This window comes from Terrapene carolina, unplaced genomic scaffold (genome assembly GCF_002925995.2).
Source record: "Terrapene carolina triunguis isolate 2854851 unplaced genomic scaffold, T_m_triunguis-2.0 Scaffold517, whole genome shotgun sequence".
NCBI classification, from domain to species: Eukaryota; Metazoa; Chordata; order Testudines; family Emydidae; genus Terrapene; species Terrapene triunguis.
In genome coordinates, this window is record NW_020664868.1 from 1686049 (window position 1) to 1704442 (window position 18394).

The 18394-nt window shown below is 57.5% G+C and overlaps 2 protein-coding genes across 2 annotated transcripts in view; both read right to left on the minus strand.

Annotated features, from left to right (window-relative positions):
• LOC112110574 (galectin-4) overlaps positions 1-1583 on the minus strand; it is a 7256-nt gene extending 5673 nt beyond the window's left edge. The window contains exons 1-2 of the mRNA XM_026658865.2: positions 1539-1583; positions 188-276 (exon numbers count right to left, since the gene is read on the minus strand). Of these exons, the coding sequence (XP_026514650.1) occupies positions 188-276; positions 1539-1583 (134 nt within the window). The remainder of the gene's footprint in view (positions 1-187; positions 277-1538) is intronic.
• A 4147-nt stretch (positions 1584-5730) lies between these two features.
• Positions 5731-17801, minus strand: ECH1 (enoyl-CoA hydratase 1). Its single transcript, XM_024205627.2, has 10 exons — positions 17685-17801; positions 14680-14857; positions 12325-12413; positions 11699-11823; positions 10432-10480; positions 9883-9947; positions 7843-7913; positions 7080-7151; positions 6453-6603; positions 5731-5987 (listed from the first exon to the last, which is right to left on the minus strand). Exons 1-10 carry the CDS (start codon positions 17728-17730, stop codon positions 5883-5885), a joined length of 951 nt encoding a protein of 316 aa, XP_024061395.2. The 5' UTR covers positions 17731-17801; the 3' UTR covers positions 5731-5882.
• Positions 17802-18394: the final 593 nt, after the last annotated feature.

An 18394-nucleotide genomic window follows, 5' to 3' on the forward strand; every position in this document is an offset into this window, starting at 1 on the left:
GCGCCTCACCCCAGAGGCAGCTGCATCTCAGCACTGGGGGAGAGATCCCTTGTATAACCAGCCCCCATGCCCCACCCCAGAGACGGCTGCATCTCAGCACTTGGGGAGGGATTCCTCTTTAACCAGCCCCCGTGCCCCACATGAGCCCAGCTGTTCCCCTCTCCTCCCCTGCTGCCCGAAGTGTTACCTCTTGGTGTGATGGGGCACCATGCCCTGGACATAGATGGACATCCCGGGCCGCAGTCCCCCGGCGATGGGGGCGGCATGAGGGAGGGGCTGAGAGATGGGGAGAGAGAGAGAAGATGCTGAGGGGGGATTTGACCGGTGACACCCCCGACCCCGTAGACACAGAGCGCTGGGTGCCAGTCCTCACCCCCTGCCCCCTTTAGCGATGCCGGGGGATTGCCCCGCTGCCCGCCAGCCTCGCCTCTCCCTGGTTTGCTCCCCTGGGGCTGGGATATGACCAGAAGCCCTTCGGGAACCAGGCTGGGGAAACTGATCGCTTTGCAGGAGGAGTCTGGGGGGAGACACGGCCCCTTTAAGGTGCTCCTTGGCTGGCAGCATTCCCCTCCCCCCAACCACCTGAGGGGGGACGGACACACCCCAGCCTGCAACCTCTGCCTTTCCCAAGGCTGATTCTAGTTAGCGGGCGTCCGTATCACCCTTTGGGATCCTGGGAAAGGACCGTGTGTTAATTATTAATTGATCCCATTAATTGAGCTGGGTGGGACCGTCCAGGGCTCCGGCTGGGCTGGTATCTCTGGGGCCAGAAACACACAAGGGATCGGGCGGGGTTCGCACCCCCCCGGCCTTTGCCCCATCCTAACCCCCCTCGCCCCTGGGCCCTTAGCCAGGTGCCTTCCAGAGCGGCTCCCCCAGGTCCCGGGGTAAAAGCCGGCTGGCTGGCGGGGCCGGGATCTGAGCGGAGACGGCGTCCGTCGGCAGGCTGCGGGGATCTCTGGTTTTTGGTGAGCTGAGCAGCATTTCCCCCGGGGGTGAGTCTAACGTTCCCACCCCAGCTCATCTGCCCCAGCATCCTCATCCCCACGGTGGCCGGAATGAACTCCAGCCCCTCTGTTTGTTTTTGCCTTGGCGGCATCGGATCTCGGGCAGGAACCGATGCCGGCTGCCCGTGCCTGCCAGCTGCTCTCTGTCGGCATCTCGGAGCGGGCTGTAAATTACACATCAGTTTGGGGGATCTTCGCATGGTGTAACTGACCCCCCAAGAGATGGGGCCGGCAAGAGTGCCAGCAGCCTGGGAACTTTCCAGAGTCGACAGCCAGGCGAGGCCCAGACATGCATTACTGGGGCGGGGCAAGGGGGTCGGCTGGAGCTAGCCGAGGGGGAGGGCTGTCTTGCTGGATATCGGTAGCCACCGTCCATCCAGGGGCCAGCCGGGTGTAAACCTGCAGCGACTCCACCAGCTGTGGAGACGCCACTGGATTTGTGCCGGTCGTAACGGAGAGCACGGTTATTCAGGGGCGCAACTGCCATGGGTTTCAGCGCAATGCCCGGGTGTGTGGGTGTGTGACACTTACCGGGTTGTAGATGGGCTGGTAGCCAGGTGCAGGGACGTAGGCCATCGGGGCGTTGGGCGTCTCTGTGCAGCGAATGGGCAGGACAGGGCACAGGGAATGGAGCAAGCGGAGGGCAGGGGGTTTATAGGACTGGAGTGGGAGGCGGGGCAGCCGTGCCACTCGGCCTGCCTCCGCCCACTGGCCCAGGAGAGGTGTTGCCCCCCATGCCCGGCCGCACCCAGCTCAGTGGAAAATCCCCATTGCCAGTGGAAATGGCAAAGCCAAATTGATGATGATCTAGTGGTTGAGGCTGGGGCGGGGGAGGGCTGGGAGGCAGGACTCTTGGGTCCTATTCCTAGTCTGGTAGGAGGTGGGGTACAGTGGGTTAGGGCGAAAGGGGGTGAGAGTCCGGACTCCTGGGTCCTATCCCTGGCTCTGGGAAGGGAGTGGGGACTAGTGGTTAAAGCAGGGTGGGGGCTGGAGCCAGGACTCCTGGGTTCCATCCCCAGCTGTAGGAGGGACTGGGGTCTAGTGGTTAAAGTGGGGTAGGGACTGGAGCCAGGACTCCTGGGTTCTATTCTGGAGTTGCTCACCCCACAACGTGACTAGAGCAGAGACCCCGTCCAGTGTCACACGCGTTCTGTGACCACGAGCTCCTGGGTTCTCTCCCCAGCTCTGCCACAGTCCTTGCTCACAGATTTTCCATTGACCCAACCCCGGGGCTGACAGCTTAGATGTGGGGGGTGGCACTGGGCGGGGCTCTGCCATGTTCCCCCTTGGCTTAGGGGGTTGCCAACCTTCCAGGATTGTCCTGGACTCTCCAGGAATTAAACGATTCACCTTTAATGTCATGTGACCAGCCCTCCAGGAATACGTCCAGCCAAAATTGGCAGCCCTGCTTTGGGCCGATCCCTTTCCCTCTCCGTGCCCACGTTTCTCCCGCACCGTGAGAGCAGCTGATCCCAGAGGGCAGGGGCACCGGCAGCTTAGGACAGGCAAAGGGCTGGGCGCTGGGCGGCATGTCCAGCCAGAGGCGAGGGCCCAGTTATCATTGGAGCCAGCCCATGGGTAGCGGGTGACCTGGATTGGATCTGGGGTGCTGGCACCAGGCAGGGGATTTGGGTCTGGTGGAGCAGAGGGGACATGCTGTAGGAGACCTGGGGAGGGCTGGGCGTGGTTCCTCCTTGTGCCCTTTCCCCCAGGAGGTGCAGCTCTCCAGAGAGCCGTGCCCAGATGACAGATGGGTGCCGTCCCGGGGCTGTTTGCTGACGAGGGGAGCGTCCCTGCCTGGCCGTGGGCGGCTGGCTCAGCACGGCAGAAAGCAAACAGTGGGCCCCATAGGCCGGTGCCTTTGGCCCAGCCATGGTGGGGGGCAGAGCGGGAGGGACTAGCTGCCTCATTGCTAAGCATTGTGGCCGGGCCCCTCGACTCTGCTGCGGCCGCACCCTGTGCACGAGGGAGGCTGTGGCATCGGTGTTTCAGTCTGTGGTTACCAAGAGGCCAGTTCCTGGGCGCTGCCTGCTCCCCCACGGAGCCAGTGCCCCGGAGTTGCGCTGGGATGGCAAGCTGAGCACAGGGCTGGGAGCCAGGAACCCCAGCCGTGCTGTGCCAGTGCCCTAGGAGGTGATGTTCTTACGGGCATTGGCACTGGTGTGATGGCAGCGCCTGGAGCCCACCCTTCCCACAATGGGGCTTCATTGGGCCGGGCGCCGCCAAGACCCAGAGTGAGAGGCGGGGGTCAGGTCTGGCGTTACGAGTGTAGTGCTTATTAGGTGTGTTACGGTAGCAGGTGAGGTCTGGGCCCCATTGCGCTCCCTGTCTGAATAATTAGGGAAGGGGAGGGGAAACCGAGGCACCGAGAGACGTGACTTGCCCAAGGCACGAATAGAACCCAGGTGTCCGGACTCCCAGCGCTGCTGCCTTGTGGCCACTGGGGGGGAGGAGGGGAGAAGACCAGGGCCCTGGGTCACTTCCCACTCCCAGTTCCTGCTGGAGCTGGGGCCGACCACGTTTAGCCCGTTCATGCAGGCTGGCACAGGTCAGTCTCTTCCAAGGGCAAGGGGTGAGCCTTCCCCCGCACCAGGGGCAGATGGGATGGTGCCGCTAAGCTGCATCACGCCAGCCCAGGCCTTGCCCACGCCCAAGGAAGTTTAGCCCCCGGTTGCATAGTGCCACCTTGGAAGGACCTCATCTGTCCCCCAGGCAGTGAACCCAATAGCCTTTCACCTTCACTGCTGTTTGCTCAGCCTGGAGGATTGTGCCACGCAGCTCATTAAGTGGGCCAGAGGATAGGCCAACAGAGGTGGGGCGGTTGGAGGAGCAAGCGCCCCTTGGCTCCGTGCCCCATCCCCTCCCCACACAGAGCTCTCCAAGTAGTTGGATTTTATGGGCTGATTGCTACCCTCCCACTCAAGGTAATGAGCAATGTTCACAGCTGACTAGGGCAGGGTAGGCGGGTGTGCCCGGGCCCTCGGAAGTGGGGTAGAAACGACAGCTTAGCGTGCTGGCGTCGTCTCTCACCCGCCTCGGCTACATCCGTGAGCGTCGGCGCCGAGAGAACGTTTTCAGCTGCAAAAATGCAGATTTGGCAACCACGGAACAGACGGGTCGGGGTGAAAAAAACCCCCCACTACCCACAAAATGCCGGTGAATCGCTTCGATTGGCCCCGTTTAAACCAAGCAAACCAGCCCCCTTCCCCCCCCCCCGCACACTTTGAAAAGGAGCGGGGGGAAAAGCTCAGTATTTTTGGTGCCCTGAAATGAAGCTTTTCAATGCCGCGAAAGATTAAAGCAATGAATTTGTGGGTCAGCCCCAAGGAGCAAACTCAGAGCTGTGCCAGCTTTGGCGATCACGGGGCACGTGGGCGGCGCCAGCCTGGCTGGCTGGCGGGTGCTGCTGAGGGGATTTCAGCACCCGCGGGAGCCAGGGAGCGCTCCGTGCCAACGGCAGCAGGTGCATCACACACACAGGGCTCCCCGGCGCTGGTCTTGCTGTATTAGTCACTACAGGGCGTCTCCTAAGGTCTCTGCTGAAAGCCTGCGGCTGACTGCGAAGCACGGGGTCTGTACTATTATGGGCTGTAGGTCTGCCACTAAAGGGGGGGCACATACACCTGGCAGGCATCAGGTACAGCCCCCTTCTCGCTCCTAGGCAGCTCACGTGCCAATTTCACAACGGTCACCCATTGACAGACGAAACAAAATCTACTCAGGAGACTTGGGTCCTCTTGGCAAACAACCCAAACCGGCAGGGAGTAAAGACAATGAACTGGGGCAGCTACCGCTGGGGAGGAGGGGGAAGGGGGGGGTGCAGCAGTTCCCCCCGTTATCCTTCACCCAGGCTGGTAACGGGGTTTGTTTGGTGAAAGGGGGCCCACGGCCAGGCTTGGCTGACACTGGGGGCAGGACCGTGGGCGGAGAAGCCGGGGTTAGGATTGTGGCTTACTGGCTGCTGAAGCTGTTTGTTAAATAAACATGGCCTTGTTTTCACTGTAGCCCCCCCCTCCCCCCAGGCGGTGCCGTGCGTTCAGGGGCACGGCCTTCGACCGTGTAAGGAACAAGCGGTGGCCCCTGTTCCCGTGGGAACAGTGGGGATGGTAGAGCTGTGAGCAGCCCGGGACTGGGTGTTCCAGGGAGATGTTGAGAGGTTGCAAAGTGCCCATCTCTGGGGGGGGGGGGGGGGGGGAGAAAGCGGCCCATGGAGGCAGGGACCCACAAGGCTCCCTCATGCTAAGGGGACACATCAACCCCCCTTTCCCCTGTTGGGCTCCCCACCCACCAGCCCCCTGCTTTAGCTCTGGTGCCTGAGCCAGCAGCAAGGGGGCAGAGAGCACCTGCTGTATGGCCAAGCCCTACCGTTCCCCTGGGGCTGGTGCCCCCCATCTGTGCCCCCTCCTGGGGCAGCGGCGCTCACACTGCAATTCAGCCTCCACCAGCTGCCTGGTGTAGGCCAGAGAGTCCCGCTTTCCCCCTCCACCACGTTGGGGGCAGGAAGAGGAGGTGTCTCCCCAGGCACCTCCTGGCACCTTGGGTAATGGCTACAGTGGCTGCTCCTTCCAGCGCCCCCCCTGGGGAGGCTATTCCCGGCCTTGGCCTCTGCCCCTTGCCACTTTCCAGCCACCACCTGGGGCTCCCTTTCTCCCATGTTCAAACCCTGGACCCCTCCCTCTGGGCCCCACTGCTCAGCCCCAGACCTCATGCAGCAGAGGGCAGGTTTGCTTGGCTTTCAGTTTATTAATAACTCAGCTCTGGGTTGATCTCATTGGTGGCTGCTTCTGCTATGAAACGAGCTTTCGGGGCTAGTGCAGGCCCCAGGGCCTGGTCACACTAAAGGCACCGTGGGCTAAGAGTCCGATTGAGCCGCAGCTACATCTTGGAGTACAGGACGTCCTTGGGGGTCTTCTTCTCCAGGACAGCCTGAGCAGATTTCATGAGGTCCTCAGTCTGCAGCATGCTCATGTTCCAGGTGGCCTGGGGGGAGGCAGGGCAGGTAACGCACTGGGCCATTCACCTCTAGCCACAGGAGGCTGCAGGCAGAGTTCCAGGGCAGGGACTGGGACAGCAGGGGCTGCAGGTCGGGATTGAGGGGCACCAGTACAACTCTGTGTGTGGGGAGCCCAGAGGGCTGGGGGTCAGGAACGAAGGGCACCGGCAGAGCTGTGCGGGGGGAGCCTGGGGGCCGGGAATGAGGGGCACTGGCAGAGCTGTATGTGGGGAGGCCAGGGGCTGGGAGTCGGGAATGAAGGGCATCGGCAGAGCTGTGCCGGGGGAGCCCAGGGCTGGGATAGCAGGGGCTGTGGGTCGGGGTTGAGGGGCACTGGCACAGCTGTGTGTGGGAAGCCCGGGGGCCAGGAATGAGGGGCACTGGCACAGCTGTGTGTGGGGACCCCAGGGGGCTGTGGGTCAGGGCTAGGGGGCAGCAGCTTGCTTGCTCACCATGTACCGCAGGCCCTCGGGCACGGAGTGGTCCCTGGAGTAGATTAGGTTGACCTTGGTGCCCTGCACGGCCACGGGGCTCTTGCCAGCGATGTCGGCCGCCAGCTCGAAGGCGCCGTCCAGCATGGCCTGCTTGTCCTGGAAAACCCGGCTGGGGAGAGGAGGAGGAGCCATGTGAAGCTAAGGGGGGCGCTCCGACCCCCAGAGCCGGGACACCGCGCCCACCACCTTGCGGATGGGACAGAACCAGTTCGCAGCAGCGGGGTCTCCAGCCAGTCACAGTGCACATCACGACAGGGGACGTGGCCCGGACCCCTCCCAGTGGCTCTACCCCATAAACCCATGCAGTGGGGGAAAGGAAGCCCTCAGCCTGCATGGGCCTCTCTGCATGGGAGAAGGAGTCACACATAGGACGACTCGGTTCTATCCCCAGCTCTGGCAGGGGAGCCAGGACTCCTGGGTCTCCTCCCAAAACAGCCACAGACTTAGGAAGTTTAGGAGAAGCCCCCCAAGCCCTCTCTGTGCCTCCCTTTAGCCACCTGTGTGTTGGCAGCACAGGCTGCTTTGCCTCTGGAAGGAGGGGGGGGCATTCACTGCCCTGGGTAACATGCTTATGGGGGCAGCTACCTGACCAGGCCGCTGCTCTCAGCTTCTGGAGCCATCATCTTGCGGGCGGTGAAGGCCAGTTCGTTCACCAGGCTGGGGAGGGAGAGCACAGGGACAGGTGTGGGCATGACACAGACACACACACACATACCCCTCGGGGAGAGGCTGCACTTTGCCAGCTACGCTGTACAGATCCCTCCTCCACGTCTCCCCTCTCCCTCGGCCAGCACAGCAAGCCTGCGGCCCTGCCCTGCCAGAAACACAGCTACTCCCTGACACCAGCCAGTTTCCAGGGGTGCTGGGCGACCAGTGGGGCGTACTAGGTGGGGGAGAATGGATCCTAAATCCTCTTGCTCTTCAGCTGGGCTGGAGCTCTCCACAGTCTCTCTAAGCGCCGCAGGCCTTGGGCTGTTCCCACTCCCCATCCTCAGCAAGGTCCCGTGGGCAGAGGCCACAGGGCGACGCATGAGCCAGCCTAGAATGTGGCCAATTCAATTCAAGGAGCATGGCCAGGCAGAGTCAGCGATGCTCAAATTGGGGGTCAAAGATGGAAACGACTCCCCACGATGGGGGGCTGTGGCGGGACCTGGGGTGAGGGAGGACAGGGCCCAGAGAAGTGTGAAAGGGGCATTTTTCCAGGCGCTGATGCTCAGATTCTGTGGCACCCAACCTAACCCCCACGGATCCGCCAGTTCTCAGTCAACTGACTGCCCCTTTGAACGGGGCTGGGGAGAATCCAGGCTCTGACCTGTCCCCACGTTTGAAACCGGCCACAGGTACATACCTCTGGTTCCCGATGATCCTGGGCAAGCGCTGCAGCGTGCCCACGTCTGCCGCCAGCCCGATATCCACCTCCTGCAAGGGGGGAGAGAAGGGCAGGGATCAGACACCCTCGTGCCTAGACGCGAGGCAGAAGGGGGGTCAGCTCACTGGGCCACACAAAACACAAGGGAGCTGCACCGTGGGGGGGCGGGGTGGGTGTGATTCTGTGACCATGATCCGCGGGGAAACGGCCCCGGCTACACAACGGCAGCAAAGACGGAACCCGGGTCTTAAACCACGAATCTCTCCTGCCTCAGCTAAAAAACCCAGCTCTGCTGGCGGCACCGTATGTGGCCCAGCCACCGCTAGAGGGAGCCACATGGAGCTGGGGTAAGGAAGGTGGCTGTAGTAATTGTCGCAGAGGGAATGGCACGTTTGCCAGCCAACCACTCTGCTTCTATCAGCCACCCCCTTTCTGCCTTTGACAACATAAACTCTTCCAAGCAGCGACTGTCTTGCTACACCTGTCCAGCACCCGCTACCGCAATCCTGTGATGGACTGAAAAGTGGGTTACGATTGTGATCTGTTACTTTAAATGCTCTGGGGTTTTCCTGGTCCTGCTGGCAGGCCAGGGGGGCGCTGTAGGAAAACGGGAGATCAGACTCAGTCAGCAAAGAGCCAGCTCAGAGCAAACTAGGGTGAGCTGAGCCCCTCTGCCTCAGAGAGCAGCCTGCTTTGTCTTGCTCTGTTTTGGGGTGTTGGTGTGGATTGTGGATTCTAAGAAATAAAGTTATGCAGCAACCTTCCAGTGAGAGTATAGTGTGTTTTTATCTAACTTGTGTGTGTGTGTGTATGCCACTAACATAACTCTAACGCATCGTCACCAAGCCACAGAGTTGACATAAATGGGTTCTCTGGGCTATTGGTTTAGGCGCTCAGCATATTCAGGCATCAGTACGAATCCCAAAGGGGTTCTGCAGAACCGTGAAAGGCAACTGTGACTCAGGGACCTCTTGATGCCACCTGCCACAGGGGTACATAAGGGTATAGGGAGCCCATGGGTTCACCAAAAGGGTCATGTAAGACCTCTACTGAAAACCTGCATCACACTGGTCATTGTAATCACTGCAAAATTTAAGTACAGAAAATAGTGAGGAGTTATATATATGCTGAAAATTCTGTTCTTTAGGGCTGTAGTTGAAAGCAGGTCACTCAAAGGTAGCGTGCCTTGAGACTTCTCTCACTGCGTCATACAATAGGCTATTAGCATGCCAATGCCCATGAAGAGCCGGAAGAGACGTCAGAAGGAAATTAACAAGAAGAACTAAACAGCGGGGGAAGAGAGGAGATGCCCTATTTTGAGGTGAACATCGCAGGTCTGTTTTTGGTATATTTGGGGGTGCAGAGCGACAACCTGGCACCTTTCACCTAGGAAGTAAACTTGTTGAAAACACTGGGGTTACGCTATCTTGTAGGAGACGGGGGGGATGCCCTGTTAGAGAAGGGGAGGCTCTAAGAAGCATTATGATTTTGTTTTATATGTAACCGTTTCTTTCCAATCTTCTCACTTGCTAGCACTTGAATCTCTGTTTGACAAACTTATTCTCACTCTACATAATTGCACTGAGTCTTACAAGCTGGCGTGTATTTTTCTTTTGGGAATAGTGGATCTGAGAGTTCTGCACAGCAGGGACTGGGCACTCCAGAGGGATAATCCAAGGGCTCATGAGTTAGTGTGTGCCTATCGCTGCCTGTACAGAGAGAGCAGGGACAGAGCCTGGTGGTTTCTGGGCGCTGATCCACACACCAGACTGCATCATGGTAAAGGTGCCTGAAAACCCTGGATACCCCTGGGAAGCATCAAACGAGCTTGGATTCTGGAGGACAATTGCACAGCTGCGTAAATGCCTTATATTCTGCGGGGTGGAAAACAGAGCAGTGCTGCTGGTATGTTACAAAGTAATAGAGCCAAAAAAAGCACGCCCCAGAACATGCTTAAAAAGCCAGCGACAATCCGATTTCTGCCCTCAAATGAAGGGCAGCAGAGGGCCGGGGACATACCTTAATCTGGAACCATGCATCCTGGGTGCAATACCGGATATCACAGGCAGAGATCAGGTCTACACCTGCAAAAGGAACCGACAGTCGTTCTGGTCCTGCCGTAACATTCCCACACCTCCACCCTTTCCGCTTTCCTATCCTCCTTCTCCCTCTCTCTGGTGCCAGAAGTCTTCAGGGAGGTTCAGACAAAAATTCCCCTTGGGGCATCCCCTATATGGATGGGTGCACGGCGCCCCCTAGTGCTGTGTGGGGTTCAATACTAACTCAGAGGGAAGGGTGCCCCCTACTGATTCACTGATATAACTGCCAGCTTGGCCTTGCTGTGAGGCTGCCAACTAGTGTCAGTTCTGAGGGCAGTTTGGCCGCCTCTCTGCTGGGAGTCGCACACTAATCGCACACAGGCTACTGAACAGTCAGCGCCTTCAGTCCCTCACGGCCTGTGCCAGTTTGGAAGCAGAGATCTAGGCGTGAAAGGCTCTGCAGCCTATTGCTGATTCCAGCCCATCTCACCCCCATGAGGAGCCCCATTCCCAATCCGATGGGGCTCACCTCCCCCAATGCAGCCTCCGTGGACAGCGGCAATCACGGGCTTCGGACACTGGAAGAAAGCCAAGAGGACGTTAATCAGAGGAGCCAAAGCAAATCAGCCCCTGCCCAGCTCGGAAACCCACTACTAAGGGTAGCAGGGACGCTGGCTCGTTGAGGCTTCTAAGCCCTGCTCTGTCCAGATGGGCCAGGTTCTTGCTTGCATCCTGATTTCAGGGCTGACAGTGGGGCTGGGGGCTGCAGGGAAGCCCCGATACAATGGGAGAAGGGCAGGGAACGCTCCCCCAAGGAGAGTTGGTGCAGGGAGCTACAGTGCTAGCCAGGGGTCAGGGAGGTAGTGCCAGGAGGATGCTTGGATGCAGTTCTCGGTGATCCTGGAGCATGTTATTGTTGTTATATGTATTATCGTAGGGCCCATGAGCTCTAGTCATGAATCAGGGCCCCATGGTGCTAGGCACTGTATATTTTTATTGCTATTAGGTATATTACGCTAGCACCCAGGTGCCCCAGTCATGGCCCAGCCCCCATTGTGCCAGGTGCTGTACATTTTTATTACTGTTAGGGGTATTACAGTTGCACTGCCCCGCCTTGTTGCGCTAATCTCTTGGGACCAACACGGCTACAACAACACTGTAAGCGACGAGAGATGAAATTTAAGAATGTATTATACGATAATACTAAAGCAAGCATGCACAAAAGACTTTACAGCATAATTATTTTATATTTATACTTGCATTTTAAGATGAAATAACGTTAAGGGGCAATTCATTTTTTTGATGAAGAAATGGGTACAGGGTTTTTTCTTAAGCTGTGCATGAAGCATTCTATAAATTGGGAGCAACCCTATTTATAATGAATTATAAGCGGATTAATATTAAATTTAATTTTTTTGCTATTATATTTAATTTTTATACTCAAATATGTTATTGGCTATTAATAATATTATTTTAATGATCATTCGCATCAATGCAAATTCTGCAGTTGCTAATATTTCAAACCATTTAAAAATTCCCCGTACCCCACTTGTTAAAACGAAAACACATTGATGACCATGACCCAAGGTTGTGGCTGGCGTCACAACTATTCATACTTTTTATTTACTCCTCCTAACAAACTTAACTTTAGCTAGTCTGAAGCCTGAAGTTTAGGCTTTAAGGCCTGCTTTCTACTTGCATTTCATACACACGATTAAGATAAGCAAACATTTCCCTCCTAGTCCACACCAGGCAAGAACATCTGCCTGGCTTGTGTCCCTGCCGAGCCTTCTCACCCTCTCCAGCACCGTGAAGCTCTCCTGATACTCCCTGATCTTCTTGCGCAGGTTCCACGCCTTGCGAGCCGTGTCGTCCCCTTCCACCATCACAAACACGCTGCCCATCTCCATGAGGTCGATGCCTACGGCAGGGGGGTGAGGGCAGGAGGGAAATCACAGACAGCCCTACTTCAATCACAAGAGTACCGATCGACCTCCACGTGGCCCTGCAGGCCCAGATCTAGGGACCTGGACACTCAGCTGTTAAGACACTGACTGCTAGTGGTGAGGTCAGGGCCCCCGGGGTCATGCAGGACAGGGGGAGGGGACTCATGCCTGAGACTGATGTTGCTTCTACCTGCCCCAACCAGGGGAGATGCACTGAGACTGGCCCAGGATGGCTTCTACTGGCCCGGCCCAGAACAGTCCTGCCAGCCCCACACTGGGGGAGGCGATGCTGAGACTGGCCCAGTGCCGCTCCTAAGTCCAACGATGTCCACTGAAAGAACCTCTTGCATAGCGACTGGTCACTATCGCAACCCGGGAGCTGGCCTCCGGCCGGCAGGAAACCCATCCCATCTCCACGACACATAAGCCGCTCATCCGAGGCTCTCCCCGCGTCCAGCACATTCGGGTTTCCTTACCTGCAGTGAATAGCTTCCCGGCACCCGACACCACCACTGCGTGGCACTCCGAGTCCTGGGCGATCTTGTTGAAACACACCACCATCTCCCTGCAGGGATCAGAGCAATGGGAGATCAACCGGGCTCTCGCTAGAGGAACAGTTACTTCAGCCATCCCAAAAAATTACAAAACCCCTCACCCCTATTTCTTGAGAGCACCCCGCTCACTCTCTAGGGACAAGAAAGGAGTTCAGACTCCGACCCATTGGCTGATCCAGACACCATCCCACCGGGCACCAGGCTGAGACCTGTAGTAAGAGGAAGCCCTGAGATATAAACCTTGGTATCAGAAGCCCGGTATGAGGCCTAAGGCCTGAATTAAAGTAATGGTCAAGACTTTGCTAACATAAAGCAAAGTTAAGCTGTGAGCCAGAGGCAGGCCCTGCTCACAGACGCTGGTAAGGAAAGGGCTGATGCTGCAAAAATACACACACCTAAAAGATACTGGACACTAGAGGTACCGGGACACTCTGATACTGGAACATTCCACACAGATAACAAGGAACAAGCCGACCCATCCTAAAGACAGGGTCAAAAGGGGAATATGATGGATAGAGTTGTTTTGTTCGAACCAACATGTACAAGGTGAGAGGCGGCACCTTGCTACGTAGAGGGATTGCACCTTGCTACGTCAGGAGTGATGTGTAATCTGTTTGTACCTGTGTATAAGAATGCATCCCTGAGTGGACGTCTTTGTCTGGCCTAGGGAAAGTCCCGCCACTGATTGAGCCAGTCCATTGTCAGGGAGCACATATGTACTAGCTAGCAGCACCTTGGATATCTGATTCAGGGAGCTGGAGACTGTGTTTCTCTTCGACAATAAACCTGGCCCGGGTGCCTTCGTACCTTACAAGAGTCTGTGGTCATTGGGGGGTCTCTCGGGGTCTGCTGTGCCAGTGATCTGCGCAGAACTGGGACAGCACACGGAGGGAACACGCACGCAGCCGACTGATATCAACATTGAACAGAGCAGAGCACCACATCGGTAGCGTCTGACGACAAGACCCAACCAGCTCCAACAAGTTTCAAGGCAGGTTCCCTACCTGTTGGACGTCACTTGGGGACGAGGCTCTTATGTGCAAAGACAGTTGGCTTAGAGGAGACACATGGCACGGCACGAGTGCAAGAGAATCAAAACCACCTTTGTTTTTGATCTCTTGGGTGGTGTGGGATCAGACAGGCTAAAACTGGGGAAGGACATGGAAACATCCCGGCTCAGGGTGAGGATGGTAAAGCATCAGCGACCTCAGCTAAGAACATCCTATCGGCAGCACCTCACCAGGAAAAGTGCTGCTTTAGAAGAGGGCTTTATAGGCCAGCTGTGCTGAAAAGGAATCCGCGGCAGAGGCAGGAATCGAACCCACGTCTTCTGAGCCCCAGCCCCTAAACGCAAACCTTCCTTTCACCAGACCTCTCCAGTTCACCAGGACTGCTCCCAGCCATTTCAGGAAATCAGCTGTGGCTTCTCCCAGTACAGCTTCCTCCCATGACACATCCCCTCTTTCCAGGGTTTCTCAACCCATAAGTTGCAACTCCAACTTGGGTGGCTAGAAAGTGTCAAATGGCCAGGCAGGAGGTCCATGGGGGGAGGGAGGGTGTCCTGCCCCCAGGGTGGGGTGGGAGGGTTGCAGAGCTCGCTGTGGATACATCCCACAATCCTGTGGGGCTGGCTGGGCATGGCTCCCCACTCCGAGCACTGTTACATGGGGCACATTGTTGCAAGTTTGGCCCATCTACCCCTCCATCATGACAAAGGGGTGGTTGGGGCAAACTTGAGTGGCGCTGCGTCCCAGTACCCCAGGTCACCACGCCGGGAGCAGGGAGCAGAGCCGAGCCAGCCCTTGGGACAGGAGCCACTGCTGTGGTACGCGTGGTGTACTTAGTACGTATCACATTGATTTGTATATTCTACAGCGAGGGTAAGAAATATGTAGCAAGCCAGATGTGTTTGGTTTATTTTAGCACTACGGCTATTTAACGGGTTACGACAAGCCATCCAGGTTTACAAATGGGTCCTAATCCCAGAATGGGTGAAAACCACTGCACTCCAATGCTGCCCCACCCTGATGCTGTCACATTCGGTTCTGGGCTCACTGGGGCAGAAATCTGATTGAGATTTGACCCAGTTCACCCACCGCCTGGCAGAGCAATGTGTGCTGTCGACACCACAAGAACAGCCACTAACTGGCCGCTTCCCTCTCCTTGCTTGTTTCTTGTTGTCTAGGGACACAATCTAGCCTCAGCATAGGGGGATTGGGGGGGGGGCGGCGCTAGGGGATCTCTCATGGGCCCCTCCACCAGCGATCCTAGGATTACCTCCAGAACACTGCATTCATGGCGTTCCGTTTGTCCGGCCGGTTCAACTCCACGTGGAACACTTTCTCCCGCACCCGGGATACCTTCAGAGTCTCATAGCTGTGAGATGCAGGGGGCTGCTCTGGGACCGACGACATGGCTCTGAAGCTCAGCAGTGGCTGAATCTGAGCGGACAGCTCTGGGAAAAGAGAAACGCGGCCTATTAACATCAGGGATCCCAGCGCAGGAGAATTCCCTGGGGGGGTACTGGGCTGCACTATTAAATGGGGCGGAGTTTGGTAAACGTAAGAGGAGCAGTGTAGTGCAATGGACAGGGCACAGGAGACTCAGGACTCCTGGGTTCTATTCTTGGCTCTGCCACAGACCTCAGGCACATCCCTTTTCCCCCATATCCGAGTTTCCCCTCCCACCCCTTGTCTATTTCATCTGTAAGCTCTGACACAGAGACTGTCTGCATATTGCACAGCACAAAGGGGTCTACGGGTACATTCAGCGCCCCCTACTGACTGCTGTCGGGGCTCCTCTGGGCTTGGCCCTTTTGAAAGTCAGTGCCTGAGTCAGAATTTCGCAGCCCAAATGATGGAACCCAAGTTACAGTGTCTCCGCCTCTGTTTTCCTTGCCACGCAAAGATTAAAGCTCAGTGCTGCCTCTAAGGCTCAATGGGTCCTGACAGAGGCAAGGGTTTGGAGGAATAATTAACCAGGGAGCTGCATGGAGATGGAGCGATAAGACACAGAGCACATAAGGAAGCTGGTGTCGTTAGAGAAAAGGAGGAGGGTGGGTTAAATTTTTCCAGGTGGTACTTTTTTAAATCTTCCTCTAGGTGCGGAATTTATTACGCAATTTTATTTACACAGTGGTCCCCCTCCCCCAATTTTATCACTGAAAAAAATGCCCAGACTTGTCTCCGTCCTTCCTAGGGGATCTCAAACCTGCACAACTTGAACAGCTTTATTTGTATGTAAACGAGCAGACTGCTCCCTTGTTCATCTGCAGTGCCTTAATCCTCACCACCCACATGAGGGGGAGCAACATTAGCTGCATTTTGCAACTTGGGGAAACGGAGGCATAAAGTGGGGACGTGACTTGCAACATCTGGAAAGAGAACCCAGGAGTCCTAGCCCCACATCCCTCTCTATTCTAACCACTAGAACACACTCCCTCTCAGAGCTAAGAACTGAACCCGAGTCTCTACTCTCAGCCTCCTCGTTCTAACCACTAGACACCATTGTCCCCCCACAACCAGGTATAGAACCCAGGAGTCCTGACTCCCACCCTTCCTGTTCTAACCACTAGGCACCACTTCCCTGCCAGAGCTGGGATAGAACCCTGGAGTCTTGACTCCCAGCCCCCCTGCTCTAACCATCCCTATCGGGACCAGTTCTGTCACCGACCTGTTCTGTGACCTCAGGCAAGTCCCATCCCCACTCTGCACCTCAGTTTCCCCAACTATAGAGCAAGGACACTGAGCTACTTCACAGGGCTGTGAGGCTGAATTCACTCGTGTCCACAAAGGACTTTAAGATGTTTGGATGGAAGGGGTAAGAGAAGGGCGACATAAAACCCCCTGAACACCCCATGCATTCCTGGGACAATGCTCAAAGCTGCACGTCAGTGCAGTGCTATCTGAGACACAACCTTTCCCCTAGTGTCCTCTGAACAGGCTTTCGGAGTCTGGCTCATAAATAGCATGTTCACATGGGAGGGGCGGGGGAGAGAGATGTTCAGAGCTGTTTGCACCCAGAAGCAATTGGGCAACAGGTAACTCCTTGCCCAAGTCTTTCACCGGGGCCGAGCCTGGGTGCTCAGGCCACCCTGCTTCGCCTCTGTTTGCAAAATGTTTTCTCCGGAAAGATTCCACACACGCAGAAGCCCTGGGAATTGGAGCAGATCCCGATCTAGCTATCTTCAGTCCTTCTATTCTATGCCACCACCGCGCCCCCCGCCCCGCCCCTTACTGTAGTCTCTGAGCACTGCCCAATCCTCCAGTGAGAGAGGGCCAGGCTGGGCTAGTATTCCCATTGTACAACTGGGAAAACCGAGGGCTTGTCTGCTCTTGAAATGCTTCAGGGTAGACACGACCGACACCGATGGCAGCGGTTCTCCTGTACGCGATCCACCTTCCCGAGAGGTGGTAGCTAGGTCAGCTGAAGAATTATCCACACGGGGGAGGGGAGGGGGGGTTAGGACGACATAACTGCATCGCTCGGGGTGGGGATTTTTCACACCGCTGAGCAACATAGCTGAGGGTCAACCTAACTTTTTAGTGTAGGCCAGGCCTGACAAACGGTGCGAATAAGGGACTTGCCCCAGATCACACAGGGGAACCTGGGGGGGAGGGGAGACTGAACCTAGATCTCTCAAGGCCCGGCCCAGCATGTCAACCACTGGTTCGTCCTTCCTCGCGAGGGCCCAGCCTTGCCACGCCGATACCCGCCGACTGATTTCAACGCAAATCCGCCCAGGCCGATAAAAGCTTCCACCGTCGGGTCCGTAAACCGCGTCCAGGGCACCGGGCACACGGCTAACGATGCCCGGCTCGTCCGCATCCGCGTAGGCCACACAAAGCAGGCCGGTAGCCTGGTCCCCCTGCGCTTTACAGGTGGGGAAACTGAGGCAGGGGGCCGGGACTTGCATCCCAGGCCTGTGCTCTACCCACCGGCTCTGTAGGGCGCCCCGACCGGTCCATCAAGCCCCAGGGGACCTGCAGCTGCCGGATGGATATTGACTGGGAGGGGGGGGGCAGCTTGCACAGGGATGGGGGGGGCTACCTGAAATTAGGGGGGAGGGTTCAGCAGCAGGAGAGAACAAGGTGCCCTGGGGGGGGGGCAGCCCCTGTGCCAGGCCCAGGAGGGGGGGGGACCCTGGGGCTCCCCCAGGCGAAGTGGGGGGGCTCCTAAACTGGGGGGGGCTGGACATGAGGGGGGTTCGCCCCCCATGACTGACACGGGGAGGGGGGGCAGGTCAGAGGTCAGGGAGGGGTCAGAGGGTCCCTGTCCCTCACGTCTCCTCAGCAGCCCCCTCAGGACGGAGCCCGCAACCGTCGCCATCGAAGCCTCTCGCGCTGCAGCCGCTGCCAGCCGCGTCCCGCGCGCCGAGCCCTGGGCAGCGCAGCAGCAGAGCCCCGCCCCTAGTCACCTGACCCGTAGCCCCGCCCCCCCCGCCGCCATTTTCACTAAGGGCACCCCGAAGGCAAGATGGCGGCCTGTTCTCAGCCCCTCTCCTCCTTCCGCCATGACACCCAGCGAGGCGGAAGGGGGCCCGTCCGCCATGACACCTACAGAGGCGGAAGTGGTACCCAGAGGCACATGGGGGAGCTGCAGGCTGGATGAAGCTCCCCAGGGGGGTGGTGGTGGCGTACAGCCACTGCAGCATAGGAGGCCTAAGGGCTCATCTCTCCCATCCCCCCCTCCCCCTCAAGGGGGCCCAGCCACTGCTCCAGCTGATGCCCCCACCCCTCTCCCTGCTGCCCCACCTGCAGCATCCCACTCAGCCCAAGAGAACCCAGCCTTTGTCAACCCCCCCGCTCATCCCCCCTTTCTGGGGGGCTTTTAGGTTTATTTTGGATGGCATCGTACAGACCTAGAAGCATGGCGGGCCCCGCTTTCTGGGGACTCCCAGCTGCGGTTGTTGAGCTGTTGGAAGTAAGGGTTTACCCAGCAATGCCTCCTTAAGTTGCTGAGGACACAAAGACGCCTTCCCGGACCCACAGTC

What these genes read in the sequence shown, in the direction of transcription:
- ECH1 (XM_024205627.2), bottom strand. Translation starts at nt 17,730, where the DNA reads ATGGCGACGGTTGCGGGCTCCGTCCTGAGGGGGCTGCTGAGGAGAC. An exon ending in GAGGGGGCTGCTGAGGAGAC is followed by an intron (nt 14,858 to 17,684) that starts GTGAGGGACAGG and finishes CTCTTTTCCCAG; the next exon opens with AGCTGTCCGCTCAGATTCAG. An exon ending in GCTTCACGGTGCTGGAGAGG is followed by an intron (nt 10,481 to 11,698) that starts GTGAGAAGGCTC and finishes GCTTTCTTCCAG; the next exon opens with TGTCCGAAGCCCGTGATTGC.